Here is a 14,344-nt window from a genome sequence, read left to right on the forward strand (position 1 = left end):
GTGAGATACTGCATTTAGGCTGCAACAAAAAAATTCTTTAACGAAGTTAAGACTACATTTAATCAATAGGGGAAAATGTCACTATTTTTCTAGACTAAATCTGATGCACATGCTTCTAGTTTTACTCTGTTTCAAAGTTATCCTACTAAAGAGGAATTTATTTTTGCATAGCTCAGAGAACATGATGAAAAAAGTTGATTATTCATTTCAAGTGGCAGCAGTGTAGTGACTCACCCTTTTCATAGGCAGGCATCATTCCCTGCATTCATAATGGATTTTGAAAATTGGAGCAGGTTTCTGCTAACAAACAAAATATTAATGAAATGTAGGTTGCATAACACAGTTCTTGCATAATATAATTTTTCCCAGAAAATGACCACCTCCTAAAAATAACCTGATGAAATATTTGATACTCTTATTTTGCTCTGAGCCAGAAGGTATCTAGGTGAGAGCTTAGATATATGTGAATTGGCATATATTTGTTCTTTACAGAACTTCTGCAGCTATGAAGCATAAGATGAAACTCCTGAAGCCTTGTATGCTTTATCACAGTGACCACTGCATTAATTGTAGTCAGTTTATCACGCTTTTGAATATGAAACAGTTTGATATTTGTTGAAAGGTATGCAGTGCACAAGGAAGAGGAAGTGTGCTGAGGATAGGTAGGATACTCAGGAGTTCATCAGCACACGTAAGTAAACATTTTCCGACTAGTTTAACTGGAATTTTTCTCCCAGAGATCAGAGTGAGATAATCGACTAGTCTACTGCGATTGTAATCGATCTATCAAACTCTTCCTACAGTATGGATTAAATTTAGCAGGTCCGTGGTTACTGCCTGGTCTCCCAAGGGACAGCATAAACTTTTTGTTCCCCTTCTTGTGCTTCACCCAACTAAGGCTGTAAGTAACTGGCAGCAACTTGGTGAAAGGATCGGAATTTTCTACAGTGGAGGGAAATAAATAATAATAAAGCCCATTAATCATCTTCTCCATTAGTGGTGATGCCAGATAAACCTACTTAGAGGCTCTTGGAAAAGGTTAGAGTTACATGGATGATTATTGTGTGTGTAGTTTTAGAGGTAAGTGTAGTTTTGAAACATAGTACCTTCAACAGATTCACCTAGTGACAGAGTGGTTCCACTTGGTTCCTTTTCTCCTGTCTGGCTGCTGTTTGATTTTGGCAAATGACTATTTGTAAAAATGAACTAGTAATAGACTCATTTGCCTGCTCCATCGCACACATGCAAGCAATAGTTATAATTTTTTAAAAACCATGGGGATTCATTTTAACAGTGTATGAAAAGAAATGTTTACCCTGCATTGGAGTGGGGTAATAATGAATGAAATCTAAACTTTCCTTTTCTTTATAGATTTAATATCCCTGTTGACTTAAAAATACAAATTGCTTTTTTGCCAGAAGGTGATTGTTCCTCAAGTTCTCCTTAAAAGCATAGCTGTTCCTGACCTTCGCTGCATTTGCTTCTGAGAGCAGATTGAGCTATTTTTCTATTCTGCATGGACTTCACTGCGCAAAACTCTAATGCAGTTTGGCAGTGAGTTGTGGGGTACCTTTGGGCAGGGTGCAGGAACCTAATAGCAGGATGACTCAACCCTTCATCCCTGGAGGCTGTCGTTCAGTTGTATTTGCCTTGTGTTTGACTAAGAAAAACATCTGCTAGATTCTGGATAAATACACTTTCCTAACACTAACTTACTCAATGTTTTATTTAAAACTTCAAGGTACATTTTTATTTAGTTATGATTTACTTAGATTTACACTGTGATTTGGCTTTGATAATCCTGTTAAAATTATGGTATTCAAGGCAATTGAGAAGGATCACGCAGAAGTGGTTTAAAAGCTGACTTTTAAAAAGGGAGCTATTAAACAGGTTTGTCACAACCATGAGTCACTCGGATTGAGTCATGCTTACTTTCTGGTAGCTATAGATAATCCAGTTTTCCTGTTTCTCCATGCAGATATGACTAATGCTGTATTAAGAACTATTACTGCTTTGGAGGATGATTTCTTCCTGCTCTGCATGATGCCTTATCGGAGAATATTTTCGCAAGGGGCAGTATATGATGTCATTATTTGGCCCATCCTTTCAAAACACGGAGCGGTCGATGGCATAAAGCAAGCAATGAAATATGTGCGGAGTGTCAGGCAGAGGCAAGAGACGAGCAAGGAAGGGTTCTCACTTGCAGTCCATGGTTTGAACCATTTCTGTAGGGGCTAGTTTAAGATATTAACAGCCACCAAGCCCCTTTAGCCACCCCCAGCAGCTGAGACAGGAGCTTTGGGGTGGTTATACAGGATGGAGGCAGTCTGTGGGGAACAGTCCGTAGACGTGTGAGGGGGCACACGGGTATGTCCTGAGCTGAGAGCGGGCTCGCTGGTTTAGTAACCGTTGAAGCTGGTTTTGGCTTGGTTTTGTTTCTTCTATATTTGTAGTGAACGTGCATCAGCACAGCTGCCGTGTTAGGCACAATACCAGAGCCTTTACAACTATCATTCTAGCAACAAATTATCATAATGTATATTGGCCAAATGTTTTCAGCTTGGTGGCTACCTAAAATTAGTCTGAAAGTGCGTAGGTGCTTAAATGTGGGTGTAGGAGCCTGGATTTAGGTTAGAAAATGTAGGCTGTAGTTCTTCAAGCACCAGAAAAGAGAGAGGAGTCACTCGAGCTCTGAATATGCCTACATTTAGACAGCAATATTCACTGCTATTTTTTTTAAAGTACTGTCAGCATTTTTTGCTAATATAAAGGCAAGACTTCCTTTCCATGCAATCTTTATAGAAAAAAAATTATAGACAAGGTTTCAAGGATAAATTATTATTTTTCATTGCCTCTGCTTTTGTGAATGTTTCTGAAGACTCTGGTTCTCTCCAAAATGAATAGCTCACCTAGAAATAAAGCTTTTTTCCAGGACTGGTATCTTGCTGATTGATGCTACATGATTGCTAGATGAAAATTGTTATTAAAATTAGGATGAAAACATTTTTCTTATTTTTTCTTCTCCACTGCATAGGAGAAAATCAAAACCAATTTTCTGTAGTCAATCAAAGAAGTCAGGGGACAAACGGTTTGAGTTAGAAAATGCAGTGATGGCACAAAGAGCGCTCAATATTCTTCACAACAAAGAATTCACATGCCTCAAAAAGGAAAAGTAATTTTCACTACCCTTTTGTAACAAAACTATTGCAAAAGATCGCAAAGTGGTAAAGCTGCTTCCTGCACAAATGTCTTTCCCATATGCTTCTGTTTCATTTCGAGCAGATCTATACAGGAAATACTTGAGTCACAAATAGTTTTCATGAGACACCAAATTTATGTGAGAAGGGGTCATTTGTCATCAGTTGTTGTGAAGCTACACAAGGTCATCCCAGGCAAAATTCTTGCTTTCAAATTCTTTTTGCGCCTTAAAACCTATTGCTAACCTGGTATGAGAGCATGTCAAAACTAATAATCAATTAAAAAAAGCACATAGGGAATGCATTTTATAACCAAAGGACTGCCTGCTGTCTTCTGCGTGCGTTACAGCAGCTTACTGGACTATTTCTAAGACCTATGTGAGATATTTTAGGTCAGGATGAAAAGATGTCTCTTTTGCCAGATCTCACTAAGTGAGATTTATCCTGGTCCTGGGAAGCAGACCTGCCCCCAGCTGGTGGGAAACAGCTGCCAGCTTGGCCCCGTGGGAATCCTGGACCGCTGTAGGGACCATTGAGCAGCACGGCCGGCTCACACGTGTGCCGTCAGCGTCGGTGCCCTGGGGACTGGCTGCGCCGGGGTTCAGGTCTTTAACAGGGCACCGTTTGTGCAGGCTCTCCCCTTGCTGGTCTCTCCTGTGCAGGGGAACAGCAGTAGCTTCCTTGCGCGTAAGGAGTCCTTTAATTCAATATTTAAACATCAAACTAAAAATGTCTCAAGATGTCAGAGCGGGTACTTGAGAAAGGATTAAGGTGCCTTTAGGTAAATACTCAAGTTTGAAAATGTTGTTAAACTAATAACAATAGTTCTGTAGAACAAAGGCAGGTTAAGTGATAAGAGCTATGGTGTGAAGCAACGTAGGCTAAAGTTCAGACGAGTGGCTTTTCGAAACGGAATGGTTTTCCTAAGGGTCCTGTGGTAAAGGTGAGCGCCTGCTCGGTAAGGTCGGACCTGGCTCTGGAGAAGCGGTGTGCAAAGTTCCCTTGCACACCCTCTCAAGCAATATGCAGTGCGGCAGGAGACTGAAAAACAGAGTACAGATGGTGCATGGTTATGTGGATGTTGTCTCAGCTATGTAAAGAAATTAAGTCCTTGTGTTTCAGTGCCTGCTGCTGGTTTATGTGTTCCCCAAACAACCATCTTACAAAAGAAAATGCTTTTAAGTAATGAGGAGGTAAATTGGAACACATCTGTGTAAAAGATCTCTGTGCTATTTACTTACATTTTCTGTAGGGCTCTGGTTGTGTGGCACAAAGCTGAATATTATGTAGCAGGATTGTATTACTTTATTTCTGTAGTGTGCTGTCTCTTGTCCTGGCTGTTTTGCTGTGTTGGAATAAATAATCTGCTGAGAAGGTACCTTTGGGTGAAATAGAATTTCCTCTCTTTCCCTCTACCTAAAAAAAGAAGAAAAATAATTTGCTCCCTAGGGGGAAAGGGAAAAAAATAGTGTTGAGAGTTAAACACTTTCTCAGACTTCTGAAGAACAAACTTTATCTGTGCTGCAGAGCAGTGCATCACGCAGCATCCTACTGGGAAGCTAAAATAGTAGGTGGTAGGATACCAGCACAGATCGTGAGCCTGGATAGAAATAGAAGTCAGCTAAAGGAGGACTACTTGCTGTAGGAAGAAATTAAAATAGCAAGGTAGAAGCTGAGCAAGAGTTGACCACTGACTGTGGCTGCTAATGTTAAATGGCTTATTTGTGACTTCTCAGGAAAATACAAATGTAAGGAAATATGTCATAACTGATGAGACTTTTCTCATGTCAATGGATCATAATATTGGAAAAGTTAATGATCTGAATCGGTGCTTCTCAAGTGTCGTTCACGATACATTATAGTGACTAGAAATTCAGTAAGAATAACTTGGAAAAAAAACAGTGGGACTCATTACCATGCATTTTTTCGTAGTGGAAATGAGAATGAGCAACTGGAGCTTCATAAACTCACACAAAAGTAGATGAGCTAATGCCCATAAGAAAAGAGAGCTCCCCCAGCTGCCCGTCACAACTGCACTTCGTGCTGTGAGGCTTTGTTTGTGTTGCTCGTTCTGTTTATTCTGGATTTCCTTCCTCCCTTCCCTTTATGTCCTCCAGTATCAATTTCTTTCTGTTTGATCACCAAATTCTTTTCTTTTCTGTTTTTTCTCCCTGTCCAAAATTCGTAAGTGTGAGGACACCTTTTTCTGTCTGTGACTGCAGCTGGGAGGGAGGTAAGATGGCTGGAAGAAATATTGTGCTGAACTGACAATCAGAAACAAGTCAGCAAAATGCAGTTCCTGGTGGGCTCTTAGGCGGCTCAGCAGGGCTCCAGAGGGGCCTGAGAGAAGTTGGGGCTGTCTCTGTTTTAGAGCTATGTGACGCACGTAGCAAGTTTAGAAAAGGACATGTAAATAAACATATTACATCAATTCTGGCTTAATGGCATCAACTCCTCTTTTGACCCTACTAGCCCCTGACATTAATAAACACTCGGCAAAGGAGTAACAAGATTGATATGTTTAAAGAAAGGATAGTGACTTCAGTGAATGGGATTAAAGAGCTCTCTGTGAGATCCTTTGGCTTGCACAGTTGTATCCTGTGGGTGCGAATGGAGATTCTTTGCTTTTCAGATGTACGAAGCAATGTTATCTTTAGTTTTTCAGAAATTCCAAATGCATGGAGTAATGCAATAGAAAGGTAAGATCCGCACCTAAATATACATCTGTTACTGCCAATATTTTCATTTGTTTCCAGTGGAGAGGAAGTTCTGGTTATATATTATCCTACAAGTGTCTTAACTGAAAGTTTATACATGTGTAACTGCATTTATTACTATTGTTCTGAGTTTAGCTTGGTCGTAATATCAACAGTAGTTGTTATAAAGAATATTCAGAATATGATCTAAGTTCATAAATAGAAAGTAGCTTATGTTATAGAATGGGGTGACTTATAGTGGTATAGTTATACATTTCAAGTCTCTGATTAGTTTATACATTAATACTTCATAATCTGTGTGCACCAGTTAGATTTTCCTGCAGTGTAACCTAAATAGCTTGGGAGAATGCAAGAAACAAGCTAACAGTAAGAAATACTCGAGAATTTGAAGGGTCTGCCTGGCTTTACACCCAAAAAGTTTTCAGGTGCATCAGGTCAAAGGGATCAGCCCTGCCAGGCTACAGATATTGTGGGCAGCATCGCCAGGTGGCATAAACCAGCATGGTTTTGCGTGGGGCTCGAGAGCAGCCTCTTGGGGTTTCCTGCTTGTAGCCAGAGCGGTGGAAAATCCACACATCCGGGGCATTTTGTAAACTGGAAAGGGGCTTGGAGTGAATTTGGTGGGAGTCTGTTTTTAATCTTACCTGGACTCCCGCACAGACATCGCTAGGACTAACCAGGGGACGGCCTGTGGTGCCCATGCTGGAGGAGAGGCCATGTGTCCTTTGAAAAGACGTAACTGCTGATAAAGAAGCATTGGCACATCAAAGAGGTTTTGCTTATGTGTCGGTGAGAATATGCTCAGACACTGAGCAGCACTTGCTGTAAGTTGGTTTTACGCTGCTCTGGCTTTTGACAAGGTTTATCAAATTGTTTTCCCCAGATTTCATTTTGTATCATTCTGTCTTGTGTGCTGTTGGCACAGATAAAGCTGCAGGTGAAACAAGGTGGTATAGCTTGCAGTGCTAATTAAATGTGGGACAGTGAACAAGATTTGCCTCATGTACCTCATGTGTAGGTAGATTGCTACAGACAGGTCTGGAAAAAGACAAATAATGAAGTCTTTCAGGTTTATGTTTCTGTGAATAGATGCTTGGAAGCATAACTGAAACATGTTTGTACACACGTGCATATACGCGTGTGTATATATACACACAGTTTATACATTCATTGAGATTCCCAGGTGACGAGTCAAAGCTCTGCAAAGGGAAAAGCATCTATTTTCATGACTGATTTCTTATTTATTTATTGCTTTCTGAAAAAAGGTAGATTGTCCAGCACAATGTGCTTTGTCCTGGATTGCAGCAATCATCCTCCCCCCAAAAAAGTGAGGAATCATGAAGGCGTCTTCAAACATATCTTGTGTGTGTCTTTGTCAGGTCTGGGCTTAACATCAGCCAAACTGTCTAGGTGGCTCCACAGATCTAGAGATGCAGAGATCCAACTGAAAAAGGCATTAATATTTTTAAAATTAATTATAAATATGAACAGCAGTTTACTTGCTTTATCCTTTTACTCTCCAGTACTCAGTCATTTGAGAACATAGATTGCTCAATTTGACTGTTACATTTAATTTTGTATTTGAAAATGCTGGGAAAGCTATACCTGCAAACTTTAATTTGGCGTTCTTGCTCATAAATTACATTATGGCCTCTACCGATATGATCATATTCTAATAGTTCGGCAAGATCTGTACTGCTAGAAGGAAAGGGGAATTCTTGTACGTTTAAGAGGGGAATCCAGAAGAACGAGCTCCCATTCCTGGCTGAGCTCTGCAGATCTCTGTGGTGCTGTCTGATGCTGTTATATATGAGTGGGTGAAGTAACACCAAGTACGAAACATCCCCAGTCATGGTATTCCTTAATATTTGTTCACGATATGCTAATGCCTCTTAATAACTTTACTATATGTAATAACAATGTTAATGTTTTCCTTTGTTTTTAGTAGGTCTCTAAAATAATCAAGGTGGGAGTATAGAGAAGGAATGTGGCCTGCAGTGCTCTTGCACTTCAGGTAGCTGGGATGAAAAAGAGGGAACAGTGTTTAAAAAAAACCACCACTGCCAAAACAAGACAAAAAACATCGCTACCAGTAGCTAGATACATTCTCCACACATACTGTAGACTAGGGAAGAAGTATTATTTTTTACAATGTTTTTGCCTTTATTTGCCTCTTTACTCTTCCTACTGTCACACGCAGAAGGAACAAAACGAGCTGGCTGACACTTCAGGCAGAGAAACTTGTTCAAAGAGGTCATTCCTACAACTCTGATGTTTTCTTAAATGAGTAGTGGTAAAGATCAAGGCTTCTTAAATAATGATGTTTATTTTCAGATGTAATAATATGTTGAAGCATTCTGGGCACCTCAGCAGAAGTGTGTGTGTGTGTGTATATATATATATATATGTGTGTGTGTGTGTGTGCGCGTGCATGCATGTGTCTTTTTTCCTGCCAGCCATGCAATAGTCAAAGAAAAAACTGGTCTTGAGTTAGTGCTATTTTGAATCTAGCCTAACTGTGGTGTAACCCTGCTGGAAGTAGTTTTATCTGTGGCAGTGCTAAATTATCTGCTGTGGATGACTGCAGTCAAGCAGATAGTGCCTGTAAGGCTTGATCGCTGGCACCAGTGTGACTGACGCAACTGAGTTTAACAGGAAGCCCGGTGTACGCTGGATCATGATTCTTGGGCATCTTTACAGAGATTTTCAGCAGAGCCAGCTGGACTTCATAAAGCAGCTTGTCCTTTAATAACAAGAATAGAGGCACAGTTGAGTATTTCCGCTACAGAATACCTTCGCACGCTTTCTCCGATCTACACACCTACCTGAAGCAGGCTTGCGCTAGCTAACCCGGGGCCCAGTGGAGATGTAGACTTGCCGCAGGGGCTCCCTGACCCGACTCTTAACCACGTTGTCAGGAGGATCCTGCCTGGCGGGTTAGCACTTGCTCCGGTGTGTCTACGGGAGCTCCACCATTGTAACCCAAGGGACAGGATTGCAGAAGTTCACAAATCAGAATTTCCAGTCTGTACAAAGTTGTGCATTTCCATGATATTTCTCCCTTTGAAAGAGCAGGGATCTGACCAGTGTGTGGCTGTGCGTTTTGGGCTACAGGGTAGGTGCATCTCCCCCAGCGCAAACCTGGGTGCTCTAAGGGAGCGTGTATGGGCTTTGTGGGCCCGCTGCTCAGAAGGCTTTAGTGTAAGGAAGTGTATGCACAGTTCTGAATGCTCTCCAAAATATCTTCAGAAAATATAACCCTGAAGCTCTGTGCAGTTGTACAACGCTTTATCCAATCCAGCATATTTATGCCTTACAGAATTGCCCTGGACTGAATTATAACAAATGTGTCTGCACCTACATTCAGGTCGAGTCCCTTGCTGTGTGAGCATCTCTGTGCGTTTTAAGACGTACAGCAGGATCAGCTGAACGCTTTTTCCCCCCAGGTCCATTCATTCAGATGATGTGCTAATTAGGTCACTAAGAAAATCAACGAGAAACTGGAGTGAGTGCTCGCAAACTGGCTCCTGCATGTAATTGCTGTATTTTAGTTTAATTTGTCTTAAGACATGTCCTGATTTCTCTGAGAATTTTATCCATGCAAAGGCAGGCTGCATGTCAAGAAAGCAAGTCAGTGAAGACATGAATATTTTGAGCTGCTGAGCATAGCTTTCAGTGTTTATCACTACAGGAAAGAGGCATGTGACTTCTCTCTCACATGGCAGTTCCTTGCTTTATGCCTTACTGATTGGAAAATAGCATAAAACATCCTGCAGGATCCCTTTTGAAGAAAGGGCAAGGCACTGGCACGACAGACCACGCGAACGTTTTGTTGCAGAAGGAGCCCTGCTCTCATCCCATTAGAAACCCTGGTGTGCAGGAAGAGAAGGGGCTTGCTGAAGGCAGAGCTGAGTGACTGCAGGGAGCATCGGTTTGGTTTCTCCTTAAATAAAAAAAATTATTAAATAAAAATGTCATCACGGTGACCTCAGAAGTGGCAGCATGACTTGGCAAGCAAACATATTTCATCTGCTCTTTGGTGGGGTTGGCCATATTTTGTCTGTGAAAGCGTGTGCTGTGTGTACCTACAGGTAGGCATGGGTGCGTCTCCCCGTTGGTACAACTTGAGAGGGAGACGATGGACTGTCGGATGCAGCTGGAGCGCTGGGAGCGTGGGGTGTTGCTATTTGGCAGGAGCACCCGTACTCCAAGGCAAACAAATTTGCTCAATATTTTATGAGTCTCTGAGCTCAGACAGTTCTGGCAGGGATGACTTGACTTAATGCAGAGAGGCAGCAGGGGGATCTCCTTCCAACTTTCCCTGCGTTTGGGTAGCGGAACACGAGTAACGTCTTCCCAGCAGCCGGAGGGAGGCACCCGGGGCTCCGCGCGGCACGGTGGGCTGCAGCGCTCCCCCTGGCTTCCCGGGCCGCGGCGCTCCCCCTGGCTTCCCGCACGGCTCCCTCGCACCGTCTAGCCACAGCGCAAAGGGCAGCTGCCTCCCATGCAGCAGTTTCAGCGCAGGCGCTTTGGCCTCTGTGGAATAACCAGTAATACTGAAGAAAATAGTCCTTCAATAAATGCTAATCACACCCTACAGGACTGCGATGGATTTGTCGTTAGCAGATAGTAGATATTAAATGCAGAAATACTAACTTTCCCAATACCTTAGGGAATTTAGACTTCTTTGTAAATATGTAATTCTCCCTGTAAGCAAAGAGTTTATTTCCCAATGGAAATTCTTCATTATTCTGTAGTTAAGGTTGAAAGGCTTCATGGTTTGCTTCAGCCAAAAATCCCCTTAAGAGAACAAAGTCGTTTGCTCAGACCAGACAGGCAAAGTCTGGAAATTGAAGCTCAGGGTTCTACTTTGCAGATGAAACCAGGCTGTTAAAAAGTTTGCAGGTGGATGGCTATTTAGACAGCTATAGCTTGACTAGCTTCCTCCTTCCTCCCGTTTTTCTGACCTTTTGATCTTGATGATTGCACTCTCTTCTGCTCTCCTGAAGCTCAAACTACTTCTGCCCGCGTTTGCTGCACGACCTCGCTCCTCTTTTGCAGTCCTCTGCAACTGCACCTTGCTCTGTGTAAAGCGTTCCCTGGTGGATACGTGTTTATAGTGCCAACTAATGCTGCTCTGAGCTTATGAATGTATTGTTTATACTGTGCATGTGTCTTTAGTATGTGCAAAACTGAGCTGGAGGCTAAGCAATTCCTATCTCAATCTTCTTCCTAATCTAGCAGTAATTCTCTTGGTGATACAAACTAAATAAAGACTGGAATTTCCATGCCAATCTATTTTACAGCCATAAAAAGGCAATATATATTAGTCAAATTTTCAGAAGTGAAAAGCGACGTATTTCTGAATCCTGATATCTCCAGAATATGTGTAGATATTTGCTTTGGAATTCTCCAACATTTTTATTGTCAGCTGAGACTTGGCATGTGATATTTATGTTGGCTTGACCAACTTTGGCAAAAGAGGATGAAAATAAAACTGGGTGCAAAATGGGAAGCTTTTTGAGAGAGAAAGTGTCTTTCCATAAGCAAGATTTTGCAAAAATATGAATCGCCCAACCGTCTGGTATAACTAATGAAAAAATGATAAAAAGGCTTTATTTTCAGAATAGGAAGATGTATTTTAATGACTTCAAAATTTAAGGTCATTAAAAGTATACCACTTCTGATGCTGTTTGGTGGTGAAACCCAAAGCTAATGCACATACAGGTGTAGCATTGTTTTCATCAGGACTTCAGCATGATGAGAGACCTGATGTATTATCTGAAAGTGGTGAAGAAATATATCTGGCACTGAGACTTGTAATATGTCAAAGAGCAATGTTTTATAGTATTTCAGGCCTAAGTGACTTTAACTACGTTACTGAAAGCGAGGAGCTAACGGCAATATTTCTGCGTGTATGGTTGTACTGGGGCTTAGCGGGGGCGAGAGGCGCAGCGTCCAGCGTCTTTGGCTCTCTCTCAGACGGCGGGGGAAGGCTGGGGTGCTTCTGCCCGCAGCAGACGGGTGGGAGTCAGCAACGAGAAGGGGACCAGCCAACAGACCCAGGGCATCGTCGGTGGTGAAATAAGCTTTTCCCCTTCGAGAGGGAAATTCTTTCCTCCTGGGAATAAAGGAAGAGAAGCAAAGTTAACGTGAATCAAGCATAGTTCCTTCCTTGGGTTCCCACAGGAGCAGCCCAGCTTCATCTTCCTCAGCTGAACTTCAGCTGTGAAACACTAATTGATCCTTGTTTTATTTGGCCTTTACTTTTATGCATTTATTGATACTATTCTGTTTTACATGAAATCTTTTTGTTGAATGATTTCACAACCTTAGCTCCTGTAAGAAGAGACTATCCAGTAACACTGGTAAAACGTGATCATTCAAACAAATGGAAGTAAGTTTGTGAGTAAAGTACTGACATTCATACAAATAATGTAAGAGAGTTAGATGACGTTTTTAACTTAGTTTCAGTCCAGATCATCCCTATTTTACAAACTGATCTTCAATCATATTGTGTTGCTAGTAACAGCAGCAAAGCACCACTACCAGCATGTCTGCATGTGGTATGAATTAGCGGAGAACTGGACCTTAAATTTGTATGTAAAAATACAGAAATTGTGTTTACAAGAGCATTCTATGTTCATTCCCCTTTTGTGTGTGTGCGCATGTGTGTGTAGTGGGGATATATATGTAGCCTCTTTTTGAGCTCTGCTCCAAACAGGCTGTGACGCTAACTGATGTGATTTTGTGATAAAAAGTTAGGATTCCTCCATTACACAACTGAAATACCTGCTGCACCTAGCCTAAGCATTAAAAATCAAGAGCCAAGCACTTAAGCATTATGACATTGACTTATTAAAGATAATCTACAATTTTGTAATTGCCCTCTAGTTTTTTGAGCACATAAATTGAACTTTTGATTTCCACAAGAGCCTGAAGCATATCCTTTACTCTTGTGCTCTCCTGCAAATAGAAGAAACAACAAAGACGTTTACATTTGTACAGTCAGATCTTAGTAACTGGAAATACAGCGAGGAAAAAATGTAACCATAGGTAAGATGTCTAAGGCAAGGTTCAAATGCTAACCATCAAATTTCACTTTTCTGTTCACCCTCCTCTCACAAAACCTTCTTCTCAGTAGGGTAGAAGTCACTATAAACTGGCCACAGTATTCCAGTCCCCAGATAATCTGTGCCATGATATAAATGGATGCTCATACAAATATGAGAAAGAAAAGAGCAGATCGGTGCATGCGAGTCGGGTAGGAAGGCTGGGAGAGAGGGCGACAAGGTACAGCACGCAGCCGCCTTGCCCCGACGCGGCTTCGGCTCCCGGTGCCGCGGGGGGAGCGCAATGCGGGCTGCTGCGGGAGCAACGCGCTGCCGCCGCACCGCCTTCGCCGCCCCCTCCCAGCCCCGAGTACATAGCAGTGAGGGGTTTTTTCCCCTGCTGCTGTCAGGTTTTGGGATGATCCAACAGTGTATTTACGGGACCGAGGGGTGTTGTTGGAGGGGGAATTCCAGCGCGGCTCCGGGAGCCGTTTGCTCTCTCCCGAGCTGACCCGTGCTGGGTGTATTACATCAGGTTTGAGGCATTTTGCTGCAGGAGGGCAGCAGCCTGTTCCTTTCACAGGAATGGTTTCGTCTATTGCTTGTTGTTCGCTTAATAACCTTTTGCTACTTGAACTGTCCTTCCTGCCAGATTATTTTTTTCACAGCTTCCCCTGGGGTTTGCCCATGAGCTGAGTGTGTAAGAGACCACTAAAGAAGAAGGGAAGAAGCCTCCAGAGATCTTAACTGAGCAATCCTATTTTAAGTAATAAAAAAAATTGTGTTTGATGAGCCAATTACATAGAACAAATGTTAAAAGAACAGAATACCACATACTTGTTTATAAACCCAAGCCTTTTTTAACAGCACTATTGCAGTTAGGGAAGAATATGACCCCCTTCTGAGCCTCACAGACTACCTGCATCCCTGTATTAATTCAAAGCGCTGCTGGATGGGCTTTGTGAGTGTTGTAGGGCTAATCCCTACGGTTCCTTGATTGCGAGCATGTGCAGAGCGGGCTGAGGTACGGTCGTGCATGCGGAGCTGACACAGAGCCTTGCCTTGCCGCGCAATGCCATGTTTGTGCATGCTCCGACAGCCGAGCGGGAGCCAGGGAGCCTGCCTGCCTTGCTGACCTATCTGATGTTTTCTTGTTTCTGTTTCAGCATTCAGGATAATTCCTTCAGCACCACAGCTTTAGCAGAGTAAGTGACCACTTTAAAGATGTGCCTTATTCTTAAATACGAATGATGAGTTTAGCTACTGTTGAGAATAATTGTAAGTACTATTATATGAGAAATCCCAAGCCTTCTGTCATATTTTTTGGTTTGGTTTTCTGTAATCTAAATATATTGTTGAGAGTATGGGAAAGATTGCA

The 14,344-nt window shown here is 42.2% G+C and overlaps 1 protein-coding gene across 1 annotated transcript in view; it reads left to right on the forward strand.

Moving 5' to 3' along the window:
* The window catches only part of FAM13C (family with sequence similarity 13 member C), a 135,661-nt gene that overhangs the window by 65,899 nt on the left and 55,418 nt on the right, over positions 1–14,344 (forward strand). The window contains exon 7 of the mRNA XM_067299788.1: positions 14,133–14,171. Coding sequence (XP_067155889.1) covers positions 14,133–14,171 — 39 coding nt within the window. The remainder of the gene's footprint in view (positions 1–14,132; positions 14,172–14,344) is intronic.

Source organism: Apteryx mantelli, chromosome 7 (assembly GCF_036417845.1).
Source record: "Apteryx mantelli isolate bAptMan1 chromosome 7, bAptMan1.hap1, whole genome shotgun sequence".
Taxonomy (NCBI): Eukaryota; Metazoa; Chordata; class Aves; order Apterygiformes; family Apterygidae; genus Apteryx; species Apteryx mantelli.